At 46.4% G+C, this 24229-nt stretch overlaps 1 protein-coding gene and 1 long non-coding RNA gene across 2 annotated transcripts; both read left to right on the forward strand.

Moving 5' to 3' along the window:
* LOC125721088 (nascent polypeptide-associated complex subunit alpha, muscle-specific form-like) lies at window positions 1-18011 on the forward strand. Its single transcript, XM_048997023.1, has 6 exons — window positions 1-822; window positions 958-1411; window positions 1686-1990; window positions 2916-3027; window positions 3163-4367; window positions 17953-18011. The coding sequence occupies exons 1-6, from the start codon at window positions 513-515 to the stop codon at window positions 18009-18011; spliced, it is 2445 nt and encodes an 814-aa protein (XP_048852980.1). The 5' UTR covers window positions 1-512.
* Window positions 18012-19708: 1697 nt separating this feature from the next.
* Window positions 19709-20636, forward strand: LOC125721210 (uncharacterized). The gene is made up of 3 exons (XR_007385724.1): window positions 19709-20019; window positions 20147-20230; window positions 20367-20636. It is a non-coding gene; the product is annotated as an uncharacterized LOC125721210 (long non-coding RNA).
* Window positions 20637-24229: the final 3593 nt, after the last annotated feature.

The raw sequence follows: 24229 nt of genomic DNA on the forward strand, positions 1-24229 counted from the left end.
TCGAGATCTGCCAGCGGCTGCAGGGGTGGAGTATAAAGTGACTGCAGCCAAGTCGGACAACTTCTACTCCTCGTATTGTGCGAAACCTGACTGCAATGGCAGCACTGCCAGAAGGCTGTAGATAAATTTATACAAATATCACCTGCATGCATATTACTTTTACAATAACCAACGTCTGATACAAACTTAGCAGTGGAAATAATAAACTATTGTGTATAGTGGCTGTGATGCCCGGCCGTCCGCTCCTCGTGTGTGCCACGCCCCCCTGCTTACCCACGTGTTAGTTCCTGATCGTACCCAGCTGTGTCCGTTTATTTTGATTAGTCTTTGTGCATTTAAGTCCTGGTCTGACCTGTTCCCGTTGTCTGTCATTGACGTTACCTGCCGTTTGTCCTTGCCTGCGTTTCCGTCCTGTTCCTTATCCCTATTAAACCCTCGTTTGCCCCGTTACCGCCTTCCTGCCTGGTCCTTCCTGCCCACCTGCCTCACCCGTATTCTAGTATCGTGACAGAATGACAGACCATCAAAAGAAGAAGAGGAAGCAGAGGAAAAGCAAGACTCCAGAGGAATCGCTTTGTCTGGGTGCCTGCTCGCTTGTCAGCCAGGGGCTTCCCTCCGTAATCCAGGAGGGAGAGCTCGTCCCCTGCTCAGCCCAGGAACCGCTCAGTCTGGGAGCCAGCTCCTTGGCCAGGCTTTGGGGCTCCGGTGAGGACGAAGGAGAGGAGCCCTTCCTAATCCTAGACCCGAAGCCCTTTTTCCCAGACCATCAACCGCCCTTCGAGCGATATTCTTTCCGACCGGAGCATCTGGACAATTGGGGAGGTATGCGAGCTACGAGAGACGCAATCCGGCGTGTGCCCCGCGTCCCGCCTCCGGCAAGAAGAACTCCTGAGGCGTGTTCCTTGCCTCCGTTGCCGGAGAAGATTCAACTAGCTAACCAATTCATCACCCTCCAAGGACTCTACTGGAGGGTGATCGAGGACCCGGCCACTCTAGTGGGTCCCAAGGCGGAACTACTCAAAGCCAAACTCCAGAGGGGCTTCGAGGAGTTCTCTCCCGCTTCGGAGCGGGTCGACCTCGAACGTCTCGGGGCGGACCTGCAGGAGCTACTCCAGCTCCGGAGGACTCCGGACCCCGCACCGGAGCAATCGCCTCTACCGGCGATTCCATCATCCCCGCAATCACCTCCGCTGCCTACGCAGCCGCATCCTCTGCCGCCTGCTGCACCCGAGCAGGCACTTCCTCCACCAGCGGACCAGGCTCCCGAACAGGCGCAGCCGCTTCCGCTGCTGGCGCAGCCGCCTTTGCTGTCAGCGCAGTTGCTCCAGAGCAGGCGCTTCCCTTGCCTGTGGTCCCTAAGACTCCTGATCCGGACCTCACTCCTATCCCTCTGGCCCCAGTTCCCGAGGAGGTCCCAAGGGACTCCATCGAAGCTCCTCCCTCTACGGAGGAGGAGGAGCTTGAATGGGACCCCTCGGGGACCTTGCTGACAACCCTGTCACCTTCACCCCGACGAGCCCGACCCCGGTTGCGGGTCCTCATGTCTGTGTCCCATAAGGGGAGAGGACACAGACGTCGGGCTAGGGTCCCTCCCTCCCTGCCCCCTGGCTCGCCCTCGCTCGCCTGCGCTGGGGCTCAGGGGGCGCCTGCGGGACCTGGTCCGCCGGCTCGGCTCTCGCCTGCAGGTTCCCCTTCACGACCTCGTCGCCTGGCCTCGCTCCCTCCGCCGGTTCCTCGGCGGTCGCCTACGGGTTCCCCGAGGGCGGCGCCTCCGTCACTTGCGGATCTTCCTGCTCCGGTGCGGCGGAGGACGTCGCCACCTGCGGCGGCTCCCCCCCTCTCCTTGCCTTCGCCGGGGTCCCTGCCTGCTCCCTCGCCCCCTTCCCCAGTGCTCCCTCCGGCTCCCTCCTTGGCCCCTTCCTCGGTCCCTCATTCTGTCTCCTCGGCCCCTCTGGGGTCCCTTCCGGCTCCGACCTCCTGGCCGTCTGCGGTCCCTCCGGCCGCCTCCCATCGCCCGCTGGGGCTCCCTCGGGCTCCCCTTTGTTCCCCCGCCTTCTCTCCCTTCTCCCCGGCTTCTTTCCCTCCTTCCTTCGCTCCCCCTTTCTCTGTCCCTGCGTTCCCCTCTCCTCCTTCCGTCTTCGTCCCGCCTGTCTCTGCTCCTCGTCCTGTGTTCCCTCCATTCACTCCTGGCCCTTGTGTCCCACCTGTTCCCTCTGTGTCCCCTTTCCTTCTCTGTCTGTCCGCGTTCCCTGTCCTGTGTCAGGTTCTTTCCCATTTCCTGTCTTTGTGCCTGTTTTGCCTGTCCGTCTTGTTCACGGTCTCTCGTTGATTTTGGGTTTTGTTTTTCAGGTCCTGGTTCCCTTGTCTCGTCTCGTCCGTCGCCTCCTCCCGGGCGCGCCCGGTGAAGCGCGCCTTTGGGGGGGGGTTCTGTGATGCCCGGCCGTCTGCTCCTCGTGTGTGCCACGCCCCCCTGCTTACCCACGTGTTCGTTCCTGATCGTACCCAGCTGTGTCCGTTTATTTTGATTAGTCTTTGTGCATTTAAGTCCTGGTCTGACCTGTTCCCGTTGTCTGTCATTGACGTTACCTGCCGTTTGTCCTTGCCTGCGTTTCCGTCCTGTTCCTTATCCCTATTAAACCCTCGTTTGCCCCGTTACCGCCTTCCTGCCTGGTCCTTCCTGCCCACCTGCCTCACCCGTATTCTAGTATCGTGACAGAATGACAGACCATCAAAAGAAGAAGAGGAAGCAGAGGAAAAGCAAGACTCCAGAGGAATCGCTTTGTCTGGGTGCCTGCTCGCTTGTCAGCCAGGGGCTTCCCTCCGTAATCCAGGAGGGAGAGCTCGTCCCCTGCTCAGCCCAGGAACCGCTCAGTCTGGGAGCCAGCTCCTTGGCCAGGCTTTGGGGCTCCGGTGAGGACGAAGGAGAGGAGCCCTTCCTAATCCTAGACCCGAAGCCCTTTTTCCCAGACCATCAACCGCCCTTCGAGCGATATTCTTTCCGACCGGAGCATCTGGACAATTGGGGAGGTATGCGAGCTACGAGAGACGCAATCCGGCGTGTGCCCCGCGTCCCGCCTCCGGCAAGAAGAACTCCTGAGGCGTGTTCCTTGCCTCCGTTGCCGGAGAAGATTCAACTAGCTAACCAATTCATCACCCTCCAAGGACTCTACTGGAGGGTGATCGAGGACCCGGCCACTCTAGTGGGTCCCAAGGCGGAACTACTCAAAGCCAAACTCCAGAGGGGCTTCGAGGAGTTCTCTCCCGCTTCGGAGCGGGTCGACCTCGAACGTCTCGGGGCGGACCTGCAGGAGCTACTCCAGCTCCGGAGGACTCCGGACCCCGCACCGGAGCAATCGCCTCTACCGGCGATTCCATCATCCCCGCAATCACCTCCGCTGCCTACGCAGCCGCATCCTCTGCCGCCTGCTGCACCCGAGCAGGCACTTCCTCCACCAGCGGACCAGGCTCCCGAACAGGCGCAGCCGCTTCCGCTGCTGGCGCAGCCGCCTTTGCTGTCAGCGCAGTTGCTCCAGAGCAGGCGCTTCCCTTGCCTGTGGTCCCTAAGACTCCTGATCCGGACCTCACTCCTATCCCTCTGGCCCCAGTTCCCGAGGAGGTCCCAAGGGACTCCATCGAAGCTCCTCCCTCTACGGAGGAGGAGGAGCTTGAATGGGACCCCTCGGGGACCTTGCTGACAACCCCGTCACCTTCACCCCGACGAGCCCGACCCCGGTTGCGGGTCCTCATGTCTGTGTCCCATAAGGGGAGAGGACACAGACGTCGGGCTAGGGTCCCTCCCTCCCTGCCCCCTGGCTCGCCCTCGCTCGCCTGCGCTGGGGCTCAGGGGGCGCCTGCGGGACCTGGTCCGCCGGCTCGGCTCTCGCCTGCAGGTTCCCCTTCACGACCTCGTCGCCTGGCCTCGCTCCCTCCGCCGGTTCCTCGGCGGTCGCCTACGGGTTCCCCGAGGGCGGCGCCTCCGTCACTTGCGGATCTTCCTGCTCCGGTGCGGCGGAGGACGTCGCCACCTGCGGCGGCTCCCCCCCTCTCCTTGCCTTCGCCGGGGTCCCTGCCTGCTCCCTCGCCCCCTTCCCCAGTGCTCCCTCCGGCTCCCTCCTTGGCCCCTTCCTCGGTCCCTCATTCTGTCTCCTCGGCCCCTCTGGGGTCCCTTCCGGCTCCGACCTCCTGGCCGTCTGCGGTCCCTCCGGCCGCCTCCCGTCGCCCGCTGGGGCTCCCTCGGGCTCCCCTTTGTTCCCCCGCCTTCTCTCCCTTCTCCCCGGCTTCTTTCCCTCCTTCCTTCGCTCCCCCTTTCTCTGTCCCTGCGTTCCCCTCTCCTCCTTCCGTCTTCGTCCCGCCTGTCTCTGCTCCTCGTCCTGTGTTCCCTCCATTCACTCCTGGCCCTTGTGTCCCACCTGTTCCCTCTGTGTCCCCTTTCCTTCTCTGTCTGTCCGCGTTCCCTGTCCTGTGTCAGGTTCTTTCCCATTTCCTGTCTTTGTGCCTGTTTTGCCTGTCCGTCTTGTTCACGGTCTCTCGTTGATTTTGGGTTTTGTTTTTCAGGTCCTGGTTCCCTTGTCTCGTCTCGTCCGTCGCCTCCTCCCGGGCGCGCCCGGTGAAGCGCGCCTTTGGGGGGGGGTTCTGTGATGCCCGGCCGTCTGCTCCTCGTGTGTGCCACGCCCCCCTGCTTACCCACGTGTTCGTTCCTGATCGTACCCAGCTGTGTCCGTTTATTTTGATTAGTCTTTGTGCATTTAAGTCCTGGTCTGACCTGTTCCCGTTGTCTGTCATTGACGTTACCTGCCGTTTGTCCTTGCCTGCGTTTCCGTCCTGTTCCTTATCCCTATTAAACCCTCGTTTGCCCCGTTACCGCCTTCCTGCCTGGTCCTTCCTGCCCACCTGCCTCACCCGTATTCTAGTATCGTGACAGTGGCCCTGTGTAAAAAGATAGCTACCAGGAAAAAGATCAAATACCTTTCCTTAAAGAATTTAATGTTTTTATTGTCATGTATAGAGTACAATGCAATTCCTACTTGAATGGCTTCTTCACAGACTAGACGATTAAACAAATAAAGCAGCGGAACATTACAATAACTAACAATAAATACACAACTAACTTACGTGTACTATTAGAGCATTTAAGAACATAAGAACTATACAAACGAGAGGAGGCCATTCGGCCCATCAAGCTCGCTTGGGGAGAACTAAACTAATAGCTCAGAGTCGTTAAAATCTTATCTAGCTCTGATTTAAAGGAACCCAAAGATTCAGCTTGCACTACATTATCAGGAAGGCTATTCCATACTCTGACTACACGCTGCGTAAAGAAGTGCTTCCTTAAATCCAGCTTGAAATGTTCTCCCGCTAATTTCCACCTATGGCCACGAGTTCGTGTATTTAAACTAATGCTGAAGTAACTATTTGGTTGAACAGCATCCAAACCTGTTAGAATCTTATATACCTGGATCATGTCCCCCCTCAATCTCCTTTGCTTGAGACTGAACAGATTTAGCTCAAGTAACCGTTCCTCGTATGACATTCCTCTAAGACCAGGAATCATTTTTGTGGCCCTACGCTGCACCTTTTCTAAGGCCACAATGTCCTTTTTAAGATATGGTGACCAAACCTGCACACAATATTCTAGGTGAGGTCTCACCAAGGAATTGTATAATCTTAGCATTACCTCCCTTGACTTAAACTCCACACACCTGGAGATATACCCCAACATCCTATTGGCCTTTTTTATTGCTTCCCCACACTGGCGAGAATGGGACATGGAAGCATCAACATACACACCAAGGTCTTTCTCATGATCAGCTACCTTTATTTCAGTGACACCCATGAAATACCTGTACTTTATATTTCTGCTCCCATTTATGTCATTTATTTAAACTTTATTTTATCAGGTAAATTAAGTAAAAAACAGGTCTCACTGCCATACAGTACGTGCTTTTCTGGAGAAATAACAGATAGTGGTGTGCAGATCGATACTGAAATATCGATACTTCAGATACCAGATATTTGTGTTCTAGAATCAATTATCATATTAAAATATCAATATTTTAGTAATTTGGGGTAAATGTGTAATTTAAGAGGAACACAGTGGAAAAGTAACTATACTACCCGAATTGTCTAAATGATACCCAGTTGATAGGAACTACTTCTTATTCCGCCAGCATAGTCATATGCGAAATACGGCTGTATAAATGCGCAGGCGTCGCAGTGCACTGCTGCATTCACTCAGTTGGCAACAATGGCTGCGCGTAAGCGGAGTAATGTATGGAGCTATTTCAGCTCCACAAACAACCAAGACGCAGTTTGTGACATATGTGGTAAGACAGTGAGGTGTTGTGGCAACACCACAAACGTAGTCAAACACCTTAGAGTTAATCATAACACAGAATAAGATGAGGTGAACTGAGGAGGAGGAGAGAGACAGGTGCTGCCAGGGTGAGACAGGCGGTTCTCGCGGAGTCCTTTAGTGCTGCAGGCAGGAACTATCCGGGTACAGAGGGAGGAAATGTGGAGCTGCTGGCAACATGTAGCATTGCTGCTGAATTATGGGAAAGTGACCTGCGTCTGTCTCCTAGGCTTAGGGTTTTGTGTTGATTTTTAAGCAACAGGAGTTCCCCGAATTCTTAAAACTGTGGAATCCCATCCATCCATCCATCCATTTTCCAAACCGCTTATCCTACTGGGTCGCGGGGGTCCAAAGCCTAACCCGCAAGCAATGGACACAAGTCAGGGAACTCCACAAACATGTGACCCAGGCGGAGACTCGAACCTGGGTCCCAGAGGTGTGAGGCAACAATGCTAACCACTGCACCACCATGCCGCCCCTACATTAATAAATATGATTATGAAATAAGTAACAAAATAAATACTTGCTACCAAAAATAGCTGCATGAGTTCCGCTTGGAGTAATATGTGTGTCCCAGAGATCACCTCACATTCAATAGGCTTAGATTTACATTTACAATGGATTGCATAGGCTAGATGTCAGTAAAATATATAGAGGTCTTGCAATTAAACAAACATTGTGGGCTTTTAAAAAAATAAAATACAGCTGAAAAATATTTCATAGATAACATCATATCCATACAATATTTCTCAGTTGTATTATTATTTTCAATCAGGCTTATTTGTTTTGTTATCTGATAGTTATCTGAATATTTTTTTATGTAGTGATTGACAAATATGCAATTATTGTGGCATTTATTTAATTGTGTATATTACTGCTAATTTAAATTTTAGTCATACAGTATTATAAATAAAACAGCAAGTGTATGTAAACTATCAGTTCCTTCCTCCTTAGTGTAGGCTATCTTGAGAGTCTGCATATATAGCTGAATCTAAATAAGATTAAGCATTCAGTGCAGTGTAGCCTCAGCATTTGTTTTGCCACTGTGTATTTTATATTGTTTGTAGATGATTCCCCAAGAGCAGCCACACTCACAAGATGCCTGGCAGAGATGATTGTGAAGGACCTCCAGCCACTGGTTTGGTGGCAAGAGCATGAACAAACCTTCCTAGCCCTAAGCAGACTTGCAGTGAGATACCTGGGAATTGTTACTTCTGTACCTGCAGAGGGAATCTTTTCAAAGGCAGGAGAGGTTGTGAGCAAAAAACGCAGCAGACTTAAAGGGAAAAATGTAAATATGCGGTTGTTTCTAAACAAAAACCTGTGAATGGGGGAAAGTGTGAATGTTAAAGTTTTTTTGGTGAAATGTTGCCTCACACCTCTGGGACCCAGGTTTGAGTCTCCACCTGGGTGACATGTGTGTGGAGTTTGCATGTTCTCCCCATGTCATCATGGAGTTTCCTCCAGGTACTCCGGTTTCCCCCAACAGTCCAAAAACATGCTGAGGCTAATTGGACTTGCTAAATCGCCCGTAGAAATGTGTGTTTAAGTGACTGGTGTGTGTGTGTGCCCTGCGATGGGCTGGCCCTCCATCCTGGGTTGTTCCCTGCCTCGCGCCCATTGCTTCCAGGATAGGCTCTGTACTTGTCAGTCATCTGAAACATTAAAACAATATATGAATGATTTTGGCCTATGCGATGTCTGGCGTACTTTTCACGGCGTGCTCAGATAATACACGTTTTTCTCACCAGTCCACCATTGTTACTCCCGGATAGACTTTTTTCTTACCAGCAATTCAGTCATGAAGGATATATGTGACATACAAATTCACAATCATTGACCATGCACCTGTCACTATGACAGTCACTCTAAAAGTCCAAAGTCAAAATATTAGACCATTTTTTTAAATTTCCTTTAAAATATGCGCAATAAAAATTGAAGCTGACCAGAACGAGAATAGGACGGTTTTATCGTTTTCTGGCACCGGATGTTACGTACAAACCGTGCACGTGTTTGCGAGCACAAGTGTGAGAAGGGTCTAGCTGCAGACACCTGTAGAGTGGAGCACCACGGGAAATACGTCACCTCCACAGGAAACACGTGTGTGGCTGCCCGAACTGCGATCCTGGCCCGATCTGCGAACGCATGCGCACACTGGTTTTCCGTGTACGTCACTATTTGATCTGTATACTGCTAACAGTGATTCTTGCAGGAAACATTGCAAACTTGGTAGACATATGTTAAAAATACTTAAATTCAGAAGTAATGCATAAACTGGCAATCAGTGTCCATCTTTAAAAAGAAACTAAACAAAAACAGAAACTTCAGATGCAGACTTGGACTTCAAGGGCTCATTCATTATCATTGCTTAATTCGTTTCACACGGGCGGGTAGCAAATCAATCAAAACAGTATTGTAGCCTGCAAAAATAACATAAGCGAAAATGTCTATGTGTTAGACTATCATGGACAAATTCTCATCATCACAGTGTGTTCAGTATGTCGGGGTTCATTAGATAACCGCCTCGACAAACATTCACATACACCTACGTGACTTAGTAGCGACTGTATTTCATGTTTTTCTGTCTATGATTTTCCCCCGCATTCGTAGTTGGAGCGCCGGGATGACGGACGAAATAAAAGTGAAGTTTGCAAGTGGAGGTTATAAAATCATTCAAAATGACTCCTCCAGGGCAACGTCTGATACTTGGAAGAAGTTTGTTCTAATAGCAGATGAAGAAAACAATATAATAAGTGGGTACGCAGAGTGTAGAGCATGTTGCAAAGTTTTCGCGTTTGACAGTCAGAGGCTGGGGACGTCGTCCCTGAGGAAACATGTCGAGAACTGCAAGTTGAGCACACGTGCCACCAGTGTAACAATCAACCAGGTCTTTGAATGAAAAATGACCCGGTAAGGTCGTTTTATTGCAATATCTTTGTAATGAAAAGTTGTTATCTTTTCATATTCCAAGTATTCCTAATATGACATGTTTTTGATATCATTCCATTAAAATTTTTAAGTTATCTCTTATACTTATTAAGAAATTGCAATATTTGTATTACTACCCCAAGCTTTCATAAGTGGGTCAAAAATGACCCACATGCATTTCCCATACAATTTCATGGGAACCTGTCCTTCTTATCAATTGTGGCTGTCAGGAATATATTTACTGTGGACCACACACCATATGTCAGAAGTGTCACCGATCAGGAAGATTATTTTACACAGCAAGACCTGATACATGCAAGTATTATCTACATTTTTTTATCTCAGAAAAAAAAGATATATTTCACCATACTTACGCATTCATGAATATTATGTGAAAGATTATTATTATTGTTATTATTATGTATTATCAAATTATCCTACTTTATAGTTAGCTAACACTTGCTACCTAACTAAGCTAGCTCTCATTACTGTACATATGTATTGGGTGAGTGTGTGTGGAAGGGGGGGGGGGTTTGAGCAGAGTGTGTGTGTGTGTGAGAGAAAGAATGTGCATGTGTGCATTTATTTACATAGTTACATATTGATTGTCATTCAAAACATTCTCTTCCTTTTATATTTCTTCATCTAGTGTCATGACTGCTACTTTTACAGGAGAAATAGTCATCCAGATGCTGTATGATGGAGAGGCAGTTATGGGGTTGGACTCAGAATCTGAAAAATCAGATAATGAGGATCCAGACTATTGTCCAGCTGGAGGTATCGGTCGTCCACCTGGAAATCCAACTCTCCTAACTGTCAGAAAGAAAGGAATGGCTGTTGTCCTCCTGAGCACGATGCACCACGATACAATGGTGGATGCAAACAGCAGAAAGAAAAAAACAGAAGTGATCACATTCTATGGGATAGCCAGCATGGATTTAGGAGAGGTAGATCCTGTTTAACAAATCTGTTGGAGTTTTTTGAGGAAGCTACTCAGGAAGTTGATGATAAGAAGGCCTATGATGTCATCTACTTAGATTTCCAAAAGGCTTTTGATGTTGTCCCCCACAAGAGGCTCCTACTTAAACTCAAAGCGACAGGTATTTTAGGTACCGTAGCGACCTGGATTGATAACTGGTTAACAGATAGGAAACAGCGAGTAGTTATAAGAGGCACAATGTCACAGTGGGCTTGCGTTCATAGTGGGGTACTGCAGGGTTCGATTTTAGGACCACTATTGTTCCTAATTTACATAAATGATATGGATACCAATATATACAGTAAACTGGTGAAATTTGCAGATGACACCAAGGTGGGTGGTTTAGCAGATACTGAATTAGTGGCTCAGCAGCTACAGCGGGATCTTGATTTAATTAGTGACTGGGCCGATACCTGGCAGATGAAATTTAACGTCGATAAATGTAAGGTACTCCATCTAGGGAGCAGAAATATAAAGTACAGGTATTTCATGGGTGTCACTGAAATAAAGGTAGCTGATCATGAGAAAGACCTTGGTGTGTATGTTGATGCTTCCATGTCCCATTCTCGCCAGTGTGGGGAAGCAATAAAAAAGGCCAATAGGATGTTGGGGTATATCTCCAGGTGTGTGGAGTTTAAGTCAAGGGAGGTAATGCTAAGATTATACAATTCCTTGGTGAGACCTCACCTAGAATATTGTGTGCAGGTTTGGTCACCATATCTTAAAAAGGACATTGTGGCCTTAGAAAAGGTGCAGCGTAGGGCCACAAAAATGATTCCTGGTCTTAGAGGAATGTCATACGAGGAACGGTTACTTGAGCTAAATCTGTTCAGTCTCAAGCAAAGGAGACTGAGGGGGGACATGATCCAGGTATATAAGATTCTAACAGGTTTGGATGCTGTTCAACCAAATAGTTACTTCAGCATTAGTTTAAATACACGAACTCGTGGCCATAGGTGGAAATTAGTGGGAGAACATTTCAAGCTGGATTTAAGGAAGCACTTCTTTACACAGCGTGTAGTCAGAGTATGGAATAGCCTTCCTGATAATGTAGTGCAAGCTGAATCCTTGGGTTCCTTTAAATCAGAGCTAGATAAGATTTTAACGACTCTGAGCTATTAGTTTAGTTCTCCCCAAGCGAGCTTGATGGGCCGAATGGCCTCCTCTCGTTTGTATAGTTCTTATGTTCTTATGTTCTTATGACAAGACCAAAGGAGGTGTTGACACCATAGACCAGATAGTTGGCACCTACAAGCTACAAACACCGAGGTGGCCCATGGTGCTGTGGTACAACATTCTTGACATCCTTGACAATCGCCACCCTAAATGCCTATACCTTTTTCACGACTCGGCACCCTGAATTCAACAGAGGTATCACCAATGCACGTGTTACACACGTTACGACAAAAGCATGGGCTGGCGTGTAACAGGTTGGCTTTTATTCTGTAATAACAGAAAATAACAATCAATTATAATGGCTGCGCCGTGCTGACTGCTGTACGTAGCTCGTGCTCGAACTGAACTGCTTCTATAGTTCGCAGTCAGCCTCTGTCTCAATGTACAAGAAGTAAAACATGTTCATCTCCATGCGAAATAACAATGCACCGGACTTTAGGGCTTACCAGTATACATTTCCACTCATACTCATTTGGGCAAGTACTCCGATTAAACTGTATCGGACTGACCATGGATTAACACGTGTAACATAGTTAACAACCATCTGATTGTCTGACATCTTTCAACAGTGGCCCGAACAATAATTAGCATTAAGGCTAGCGGCCACGAACAGTTACTTCCGACATACAAACGATCTAAAAGTATAATCTAGACCAATGAAATAGTCATTAAACTTACAAATACTACTAAAAACACTATCGATCTAATGCTTGTGCACTTGACTCACCCGTAACAACAATTATATCATATAATATCAATTATAATGGCTGCACCGCGCTGACTGCTGTACGTAGCTCGCGCTCGAACTGAGCTGCTTCTACGGTTCTACGGAGTCAGCCTCTGTCTCCCATGCGCCATTACTGCCCCCCCTCTGGCGTAAAAGGGTATAGCACCAGAGGTTAATGTTAATGCAAGCCAGTGTGAGGGAGTGCCACACAGCAAAAACGATGAAAACACAAAAAGCAACAAAATAATGAACTGAAGCGACAAAATGTGTGACAAAAGCCACAACCCAGCCACAGGACAAAAGCAGACAGGGCCAGCTGAAGAGAAAGAGGTGTCAGATCTGCCCAAGTAACAAAGATCGCAAAGTCAGCAATAGGTTTGGGAAGTGCAATGTGCCTGTGTGCAATGATCACAGCTAGAAACAGGTAGTCTGTCACAACTGCATGCGGTGAGGAGACAAAAAGGCAAAACAGGGACTATCACATGAAAACCTTCAGCAAACACGGACACTTACCTGCAAGAGAATAGAAGAGAGAGGAACTGTCAATGACCGGACATTAACACACATACACATAACGAATGTTGACATTGTTCTATTGCTGTTCTGTGTAATATTCGTTTTTTAATTATCAAAATGTTCAAAATCTGTAATAAAGTGAAAAATAATAACATTTCAAACATGAAATCATTCTTGTAATACAGACTATGTTACAATTCATTATTCGTAAACAAAATGACAGGAATGGCATAAAACACATTGATTTTTATAAGTGGGTCAAAAATGACCAACACAATAAAACACAAGACATTTAAGGCTAAACACAATAATTACATAATTAATAGTTAAAATGTACTATTTATGCAAATTCCATCAACGAAACCACCTAAGATATTTTATTGTTTTTTACCTATGAATTTTATAATATGGACATGGTGAAAATCTCAGAAAATATTGAGATATAATCTATAGTGCATATGCCCAGCCCTACTCAAACCCATTCATTGGGACGAATAGGGAGGTATATCATACTTTAAAAGTGGTATCGGTCTTTGACAGCTGACGTCACACTGACTGTAGTCGCAGTGTATTGTGGGTCGAATCACCATTGTGGGTGTTTATAACTCAAGTGGCAGCATTTGTGTGCGTCATTACCTTTGGTAAGATGGGACACTGGTGCTGTGTGAAAGGCTAACTCACATGGTAGAAATGGCAGGAAGGTGGAGCACAACATGAGATTTTTTCAGTTTCCCACTTGGAAAAGAGGATATGGACAGCAGGTAGAGGAGGTAACGAAGAGGCGTCGGGGGGCCTGGGTCGCAGCGGTGAGATGGAAGGAGATCACTGTCAACACGATATCTCCCTCCATGCGTGTTCGGTCTCGGCATTTTCATAAAGGCAACCAAGATGCTTTTTCTTACAAGACTGAAGTTGGCTCCTTATTCACCAGCTACTTATTCGTGATTTTAGTTTCACCTTAAATGTCTTGCAGAGTAGCGCTGTGCTGCCAGTGGATGGCAGTTTCTCACTCGTTTTAAGGAAATGCAGACAGTAGTTCATGAGGAATTATTAAAGTACCGTTCTCGAATACATTATTTTAGAAAATATAGCGCCCATTTAACTAACTGAATGCTAATTATGTGCAATTTTGAACAAGTAAACATCATTTTAAAATAATATTGACATACAAATTACTGAATACATGGCCTCAACTCATTTCAGGACATTCCTCTTCTTTTATCTCAAAACGTCTAGATAATCTGACATTAGTATAGATGAGAGTGAGTTTAACATAGTGCCAAAATGCTGATTTATATAATAGTGTACTGCAGCATTGTAAAATACTGAACTCCAAAACATCGCATCAGTGCATAGACTACATCGACATTAAGGTACATCTATATCAGTTTCTGAAGGTCACTCCTCTTTCATTTCAAAACGTCCCACAAATCTGCCATTACCATGTTATAGTAAGCATAACAGAGTTTAAGGAGACTTATTTTGCTGAATTTTTACTGTAGCATTTTTTAATAATCACCTCTTAAACTTGGCACCAGCACTCCATTCTCTATGGGTCTCAATGCTGAGATGCCTGAGGATCTTAGATGCCTGAGGAAGTACAGTCGTTGGTGTGGCTTTTTCGTGACGGCTGCTGCATGTCCAGCTGGCTTGAGGCACTGGCACTAAGCTTAGCTCACCCTATGGAACCTGAAGCTGCAGACACTCTCCTCAGCATCTCTTCCAATGTGAATGGGAACTAAATGATCTCATGATTCAAATGCTATTCTTTCCACTACCTTTTGCTATATAATTTTGCTCTAATTGCCATCATTGCATTAATTGTAGTCCTCTCCACTGCTGCTACAATATTGCAGAACTATATCTGTACATATTATGTTATTGACTGTAGTTTTCCTCCGTTGAATATATTATCAAATAGGTTTCCTCCTATTGTCTGCTTCTAAAAGTATTTGCAGACATGTAGACACTTTTTAATATATAACTTGCTGCAGCTTAAATGCTATCTTGGTATGTGCATATATTCTAAGCACTTATTTTCTGTCACCCAGCATAATAATATAAGATAGCCTTTATTAGTCCCACGGGTGGGAAATTTGCATTTTACAGCAGCAAAGTGGACAGTGCAACCAAAATAAAAATAAAAAATTTGGTAAAAATTCACCAAAATAAGTCTTGGAACACTCTTTTATACTCACTATAATGTTTTTTTGGGACATTTTGAAATGAAAGAGAAGGGGACTCTAGAAATATCTTAGAAAGGTAATTAGACCCACAAGGGGGTAGACTTGGGATGTCAAGTTTAGGAAGTGTAACTGAAAAGTTGATATTTGCCTGCCCAGAGAGCTTTATGGTATTTAAAATATTCACGGAAGCCTGGCTTCTCATTCACACCTTTCTGCACTATAGTATGACAAGCCTTGTATCCATCTGAATCCTAAAGTATTAAATCAGTCTGGGCCAGAACAATGTCACTTTTTCTATATATTCGGATACCTGACATGTACTGAGAAGTTCATATTTGCCTGATTGGGCATTTTTCCGGGCCTGACTGGGAGTGGAAGGACGTTTGCATTTGTCTCATTTTCTGATAACATACACAAATACTATTACTGAATCTGCTCAGATATGTATAAGTGATAAGTCAGTAGAATCGTGTTCAATTAATACGAATCGAAAGCCTAATGATGTTCTGAAGGTAAGCCTCACTAAATCCGCCTACACACACTATCGCGTCGTTGCATTGGGCTGCGCAGCATTTAAGGTGGACCGGAAAATCCGAACTTCAGCCTTGTTTTGTTTAAGTAGTATTACTGAATATGCATTTTTTTGTCTTACAAAGTTGGTATTTTCACTATGGAGGGTAGCAGAAATGGGTTAATCTGTTTGTGTTAAACTAGCCTTACAGAGTGAATCCTTTTCAAAGACAAAAGTAAACAGCAAAACTGTAATGACACATTTATCAGTGCATGTACACATGCATATTCACGTGCATGGATTATAAGTCACAATGCTGGATAAGGCTGTCACTGTGTGCTGTGCCTTGACAAACCAATGCCCAACTATGGTTTAAGTTTAGAAACATTTGCAAGTACGCTTTCTAACGTTTCACATGATGTCTGGAAGGATCTGTATAAACTCACTGTATACCGAGCCTGTATTCTGCTTGCCACTTATTTTAAATATGACCAATAAAGTTACATCCAATGACAGTTTTGTGGTGTTCTTGACTCTTTTTCCTTTCTTAAACCCCTAAATTACTAGTGTGTTTTGGTAATGAAAATTGCTTATTACTGATTACCTATGTGGCGAGGCCAAACGCCTCTCCTTGTGGGGGAAAGTGAAGGTAACCACCTACCTGGGAAGACTGAGTGGTGACAAGATCTGGGTCTCCATCCCCAGTACTTTTGATCTCTGTACCTACTAGTGCAAGTATGTCTGAATCCACTCGACCCTGCAGAATGTCAGGTGAGTATGCAAAAAGATGTGGTGAGGTGGGCTCCAGGAGTTGTCTGATACACGGTGGCGCCCTAAAGTGTATAAGCCTGCAGAGCCACTTAAGGCCTAACAGTTTTCTCCCATGCTCCCCAAACCTAAGAGAATGGATGAGATGCCCCCACTCCCAGGAAGGTGTATTTGGGGTCAGCAAGCATTTAGCAGAACCTCATGCCTTCATGTGTCTAAACTTGGGCATTTTATTTCTCTTCACTTTAGCAGATGAGTTTTTTTTACATTGACAATCACTAATAATATCAGAACCCATCAAACATAATTATACATTTAAAACAAAGATACGTAACACAGATTCACAGACAGTATAAGGAACAACACTGTCTGCGATTCGCACAAAACCGTTAATTGTATAAACGTATGGAATATTTTGTTCAACTCGTAAGTCACTTTCCAGTCCTTGATTTACATCAGCAAAGCGTCCTTTTTTCAATCCCTTGAACAAACAACAAAAATAATTCTTTTCCGACACTGAAATAGCCACAAAACCAGCGTTACCCATCTGCCGCATTGGAAAGGGAAGGAGGAGGATGTCACGGGATGGCAGGTAAAGCACTCCTTTCACCACAGCTAACGGTAGAGTCCTGAAGATCCTTCTTTAGCCCCAACAATGGCGATCCCATCCGCTCCTCTGTAGACAGGGTTTATGCAGGGATCCTAGAGCTGAATTTACTACCTTTTATACTACCTCCACCATATTTTTTACTACAAATAATCGGGCAGCGGCCTTTTTTTTTTGGGGGGGGGATATTAATACCCATTATAAATATTAAGCAAATTAATGTTTAACTGTTTTTATTGAGCGTTTTCAATAAGATTATTTGTTTGTTTTTTTTTTGCAGTGTCAAGCTGAGTTTCCCCCGGCTTACGCCAGTCTTTAAATGACGGGTTATCAAGCCAACTTTTAGTAAACTTTCATTTCCCCCACTTCACCACCAAGTGGCTACTTGCTAATTTCAGAGGCTCTGCTAATATGAACACGTTAGATCACACTGGCTCAACTGAGGTAAAAGGCGGGGAAATGGCGTCAGCGTCACTCTGATAGGCTATAAATTCCAACTCGGGTCCTGCTAGCATGTATATTATGTGACACGTAGAAAATGGGAAACTCGTAATATATTGAGCTGGATGATGAAAATTTACTTCCAAGTCAAATTCCATTTACTACCCTTTTAATACCTTTCAAGGACCTTAATTTTGTCTGATCTTATTTACTACCGCGCAGAAACTCTGGTAGATTACTTGGCTTCACCGGTAACACCAAACTCTCACCGTATCGCCGTCGCCCCGCTTTGCAGGCAGTCATGTATCCTCCGCTCAGGAACTGGAAGCGGAGGGAAATTATCCAGCTTCAAAAAAACTACAAAATCTTGCTGTAATCAGTTCCTCGTTGCTGTTATTCACTACTCCGAGACGGGACACAGACAGCTGTGCCTTCGTGACTTTTACTCGCAATTCGGCATACAAAGAAAAGGAACCACTGCGCTAACGTTTGCGGGGAAAGGGGAAAATCCGCTTTGCTAACTCGGTTGGGTATATCAGTAACAAAAGAAAAAAACCTGCGGTTCCAACAAAAACGGCGATTAACAATGTAATAGTAGCTCCAAAAATTCAACTGTGAACCTCTTTTTTTTCGGGGCGACAACAACCGGACCATTAATGTCGGCTCCACGTAACCACGTCTCTATTACCGAACCACTGCCCTGCTTCCCTCTCGCGCGGACACTCCCGTCATGCACACCACTCCTCCGTCACTCCGCATAGCTTTCCCCCTCCATGAAATAGCCAATCGGCTACCCATGTTCGGTGGCTTGAAACACTAAGCTTCACAGTAAAAGCCAGAGAATATTCACTCCCGTTACACATAAAACATTAATTTTTGTGGAGAAAAACACACTGAATATGAAATTTTAAGTTAACCAAATGTGTTTACATCAGCGAAACACTCAAAATGGCGAATGGGGGCGTGTCACAGTGCGGACACGTGACTTCTGGTGTCATGGCCGACATCGCGCACCTGTCAGTCCCCAAGTCGACTACTATCCCATCCCATCTACCTAGCTGGCCAGCTTGCAAGCTAGCGGACCTTGTAGTTGCCCGCAGGCATCTTACGTTAGCAAGATAAGTTTGGTGATAATTAATGCAACCTATTAGTTGGGGGCACAGTAATTTATCGTATTGACCGGTAAACGACAAAATTCATAAATGACACAATCAAAGAAAATCTGCTGCCAAGTCAATCAGAACTCGTACTTACCGCTTGCTCCATTTTGACCGCGATTCCTGAGGCAAACTATATAGGCAGCCTGTCGCTCATCCCGCTAGTCCCGGATGTAGCAGGTTGAATTTCGGACCGCATTTTAAACCATTGAAATTGTGACAGCGTGTTTGAAAAAGCGAAAATAACAGGACTTAATATTGCAAAGCAGAAGTAAGAGGGCTGTATATTACCCCTTAAATAACGAAGATGCGAATAAAGCACATCGAATATTCTCAGCTGAATTTGTTCAAGATGCGAAAATAAATTAACTGAATTCATGTGGCTGAATTATATAGATTCACTTTAAAAGCTGTATGTTTTGGAACTGAATTTTGGAAGCCGATTTGTTTTTTTTTGTGTTGAATATTTAAGCAATGAAATTGCAACTGAAATATTTTCAGTTGAAATGTTCAATGTTTAAATTTATACACAAATTAAATTACAGTTCCTAAGAATTTAAAGCATCATTAATGCAATGCCTTTTTATTCGATCATTTTAATTCAACGTGCTTGTTTTGTCCATCAAGGACTTTTGTCATTGATTTACTTCCATAGCTGAATATATCAGCTGAACAATGTCATTTCGTTCACAAAACGCATTTGGTGAATGAAAGAAATGCGTCGGTTCTAGGAGGATCCGCATACAGTCTGTGACTCCTGGTATTAATCGTTTGTTATTTTGACCTTGTATTCTACACGCAGGCTATATATTCAGTGTGTCTGATCTGAACTATCAGGGACAGTGTTATTCAGCGGCAGGGTGATATAACCGACGACGGGAGGGAATCGGCGGCGCGATTTTTCATTGGCTAGCCTTAAAAATATTAAAAATGTAAAGAAAACAGTGACACTAATGAGTACATACAACAGTTTTTTTAAAAAAGAAAAAAAATTAATAGAATGTTTCAAGTTCTACTACATGTAAATGGCATTTTATTAAATTTTAATGACATTGAAATTAAAGTTAAACGTAGTTACATAGGTATGCAAAATCAAAGCCGGCAGTAATTGAAATTTAATACACAGATGCGCCCCCTCTATGCACACAAAAGGCATTTCTTTCACTCACGAAATACATTTCGTCCACAAAGTGACGTTCTTCCTTTCAGTTACAGTCCGTTTCCATGGAGATCTTGGAACAGTAGTTTACGTGCATAATCAGTTGCTTACGTGTATAAGTTCTAGAACCCAGAGTATAAATCTTACCGTATCCGATGATCATCTCAGTCTGAGATTTTCTGGAGCACGGATCAACTGCGAATTTACATTCACCAAAATGTGCAAGGTTAAGAGAGTAGTGTACCGCGTGGAGGTTTTTTATGAGCAAGGGGGCGTTGCACGAAGTATGGAATTCACCATTACAAAGGGCAAAAACAGGTGCTTCGCCAAATATGAGGCACCAAATGCAATTGTGAAAGCAGGGTCTCAGTGGAAGTTTGCTGGGCAGTACTTCGTCAGAAGTATCGTCCACAATTTTCTTACGTTGGACCAGACTCTGCATCAGTGTCAGGAAGCACACAGCCCTCCTGCTAAGGATGATTTCTGCAGCCCAGCTACAGAGGCTGAGCCAGGTATGGCATCACCTGTAGATCACACACCTTTCCACTGAGCAACTAGCCTGTGTTCATGGGCTAAGCTGAAGAAGAAGGTAAAGAAGTGGAACAAATGCCTGTACTCACCATGCAGTATTGTTTTTAGGTGTGGAACCTGAGGCAAACGTTGAGGAATTCGCCACTGAACCTGTGGATAACCATCCGGAGGGGTCAGACACATCTACCCCGAGTATGTGAGAACATTTCACTTTGCCTTTTTTCTCTCCTTTAAAACTTTCATTTACTTCTGTGTCATCTGATGTGAAAAATCTCTTCATGTAATCTGCATTTATTTGACCATACATATGGACTTTTCTTGTTCCAAGGACAAAATGATATGGACCGGCAAACTCATTCACCGGTCACATCTGAAGGAACAAGGGTGGCAGAGTCAGCCAGTACTGCTCACCAAGGACTCTCTCTCCAGGACAGGCTGGCAATTGAATTTCATCAGCAAAAGCTAAAGTGTCTGAAAGAAGAACATGAGATGAAAATGAAAATTCTTCGTTTACAACTAGATATGTTGATGCAGAGAAAGATGCAACTGGGTCAAATGTACCAGAAACTGAATAAATAAATATTGTTTTCTTAACTCATGTTGGATGTTATGGCTGTTTCTGTATCATTCCAGATAAAATATACACTTTTGCTTTTAAAATGTATTTGCTCATTGAAAAAGAAAATGTATCTGATCCGAGTAGAATGATGAAAATGTAAATAAAGTCTAAAATGTCTACTTAAAGTGGCACAATGCAAAAGCATCTCTATGCAAGTCCTTCTGTGTAGTCTGTTGTAAATGGTGGAACATCTGCATTGTCCTCTTGTCTTGGAGGATCTGGGCATCCATGCGTTTCAGACACTTGTGAAGGACAGTTGTTGCAATTATGATAGTGCAGCAACTTCTTAATTAGTTTTTTTTTCTTCCCACTACCACCCGCCCTCTTCGGAGGACAAGTTTATTTTAAATGAAAGTTACAGAATAAAGATATTCAATTCCAGTGTGGCCACTCTGAACTCATCCACCTTAGTACCGTGATTATAAAAAAGTAAATAAAAAAGGGGGAGGAGGAGGACACAGACACAACAATCATAACAATTACAGACATTACTCACCATGGACAAAAAATAAAATAAAAGGTAAATAGAAATAATAATGATAAAGGTGGGATGGAGAAAACAAAGTGTAGAGGAATGCAGAGTACAAACAACCATAACACACAGAACACAAAAAGGACATCAAGCAACAAAATAGTAATAGCAGGATAATGATGACAACAATAAAAAAACTTATAACAACAATAAATAACAACAGGGGCGGCATGGTGGTGCAGTGGTTAGCACTGTTGCCTCACACCTCTGGGACCTAGGTTCGAGTCTCCGCTGGGGTCACATGTGTGTGGAGTTTGCATGTTCTCCCCATGTCATCATGGAGTTTCCTCTGGGTTCTCCGGTTTCCCCCCACAGTCCAAAAACATGCTGAGGCTAATTGGACTTGCTAAATTGCCCATAGGAGTGCATGTGTGAGTGACTGGTGTGTTTGTGTGCCCTGCGATGGGCTGGCCCCCCATCCTGGGTTGTTCCCTGCCTTGTGCCCATTGCTTCCGGGATAGGCTCAGGACCCCCCGCGAACCAGTAGGATTGGAAAATGGATGGATTTATTAATGTAAATTTGAACAAAATGGGATTCCACAGTTTTAAGCATGTGGGGAACTCCTGTTGCTTAAAAATCAACACAAAACCCTAAGCCTAGGAGACAGACGCAGGTCATTTTCCCATAATTCAGCAGCAATGCTACATGTTGCCAGCAGCTCCACATTTCCTACCTCTGTACCCGGATAATTCCTGCCTGCAACACTAAAGGACTCCGCGAGAACCGCCTGTCTCACCCTAGCAGCACCTGTCTCTCTCCTCCTCCTCACTTCGCCTCATCTTATTCTGTGTTGATTTACTCTAAGGTGTTTGACTAGGTGTGTGGAGTTTGCATGTACTCCCCATGTCGTCATGGGCTTTCCTCCGGGTACCCCAGTTTCCCCCCACAGTCTAAAAACATGCTGTGTCTAATTGGAGTTGCTAAATTGCCCGTAGGTGTGCATTTGTGCGTGAATGGTGTGCGAGTGTGCCCTGCGATAGGCTGGCCCCCCATCCTGGGTTGTTCTCTGTCTCGTGCCCATTGCTTCCAGGATAAGCTCCAGACCCCCCGTGACCCAGTAGGATAAGCAGTTTGGAAAATGGATGGATGGATGGAGGGAGGCTCGTTCTCGGCAGTGCGGATCGCCATCCACCGCAGTGACCTGGCAAGCCCCCCTGACACTGCAAGATGATCGAAGGAAGGCCCATACAAAGTGCCTCCCCCCCACCCTGGAGCAGACCCCCGGTAACCGGAGAGCAACAGACCCCCTGCCCGGCCCAAACCCAATCCCCCAATTCGCCTAGAAGAACCCAAAGAGTCTCAAGATTCCCCAGACGGCCCGCAAGGGCCCCACCACGGCGCAGCAGAACCAAGGACCACACGCCCTACAGCCCTCAAAAAGAGGCCACCCACACCGGTCAGGGCCAGAGACAGAGAGTTAGGGGAGGCCCCTCAGCCCCCATCGCTTCCCTGTCCCACGTTAGTGTAAAGTGTGTATATATATGTGTGAGAGAGTTGTGTGTTTATGTCTACAATGCATTAGAATTAGTGGCTGCAGTTACAGTATGACGGCCCACCTCTGGCAGACAGTGGAGTCCCTCATCCCCTTCCCCGCACCCCAAGGCCCTAATGTAATATGGACTGTGTATATGACTAAAGTGCAAAAAGCAGGTGAGCAGTCGAGGCAGGAGCACCCCACCGCTGGCAGACGGCAGAGCACCACCTGCCTCAATCCACCTCCTCAGCCCTAGTGTCATGTGGTGTCTAATATGCAAGTAAATATCGAGAGGCCGTGTTTCGGCGCACCTGCCCACTGCCCCTGAAAGCCCTAATGTCGTTTGAAATGTGGTGTCGGGGGAGTGCCAGGATCCCCGAGTGGCCCCGATTAGACCCTGCACAGCCAGTAGGGGCGGTCAACAGGGGTGCTCAGGGGCGGCGCAGGCAGCCCGACAGCAGGGGACCCCCCCCAGGCGTAGAACGGAAGAGTCCCACCCTACTACACCCAATCGATGTGACCCCAGCTAGCAGCCAAGAATGGGACAGCCCTAGATCCACCAGCAAACGGAGATCCAGTCCGGCCAGGCAGGGTGACCCCCACCCTCCAGCCACCCCAGCCCCCCCCCCCCCAAGCAACGTGGAAGCCCCTCCATCAATACCCCCCCCCCAACCACCTCACAGTGCCCATGGGCCCGACGCCGAGAACGCCAACAGCAGACACCGACCCGCCCCCACCAGGCAACGGGCCCGGGTAGGCCACGCCCCACCGCATGTGGACGACCATCCGTGGCATGTGGCCATGACCCCAGCCGACAGAGCCCACACCCCAAACCCACCCACCCCAGTACAGCAGTGCAGGCATCTAAGAGTCCCCACCCCCCCGACCCCCTCCCCAGTGCGCAACACATCCCGGGGGGTGCAGAACCCCCCATCCCTCGCACGATCCCCAACAGGGCAGGCCAATAGCCACCCAGAGGCACCAACCACGGAACTCCAGCCAAGAAGAATACCGGAGGACCATAACCACCAGCCCCCCCCGCCCCCCAGCCCCCATTCCAGGGGGGGAAAGACCCCACCACCCCAGGGAACATTACATTTTAAAATTAATTATTGGAGTCCAAGTACGTTCAAATTCTGTCAATTAATTTTTCTTACAGGCAGACATCCTCTCCATGGAAACATAGTCTAAGAGTAGATTTTTGAACTGAGTTATGCTTAAACTCTCTTTTGACTTCCAGTTCAGAAGGATTGTTTTCCTGGCAATGGTTAGTACTGTGAGAAGCATGCAAGATTTATTCCTGTCTGTATTAATGTTAGTGAGGTCCCCACGCAGGCAGAGTGAGGGGGATGATGGGATGGGATGCCCTAGGTGTGCCGATAAGTCTTCACAGATCCTTTGCCAGAATTCGTTGACTGGAGTGCAGTACCAGAAAGCATGCAGGAAATTATCTGTTCCGTCTTACAAGTTACGCATATGTCAGTATTTCTAATACCCATCTGGAACATCCTTTGCCCTGTGTAGTGCGTTCGGTGTAACATTTCGTACTGTATTAGCTGCAGGTT

Source organism: Brienomyrus brachyistius, unplaced genomic scaffold (genome assembly GCF_023856365.1).
Source record: "Brienomyrus brachyistius isolate T26 unplaced genomic scaffold, BBRACH_0.4 scaffold32, whole genome shotgun sequence".
In the NCBI taxonomy this organism is placed as follows: domain Eukaryota; kingdom Metazoa; phylum Chordata; class Actinopteri; order Osteoglossiformes; family Mormyridae; genus Brienomyrus; species Brienomyrus brachyistius.

What these genes read in the sequence shown, in the direction of transcription:
- LOC125721088 (XM_048997023.1), top strand. Translation starts at nt 513, where the DNA reads ATGACAGACCATCAAAAGAAGAAGAGGAAGCAGAGGAAAAGCAAGACT. An exon ending in GCATCTGGACAATTGGGGAG is followed by an intron (nt 823 to 957) that starts GTATGCGAGCTA and finishes TCACCCTCCAAG; the next exon opens with GACTCTACTGGAGGGTGATC. An exon ending in TGGCCCCAGTTCCCGAGGAG is followed by an intron (nt 1,412 to 1,685) that starts GTCCCAAGGGAC and finishes TCTCGCCTGCAG; the next exon opens with GTTCCCCTTCACGACCTCGT.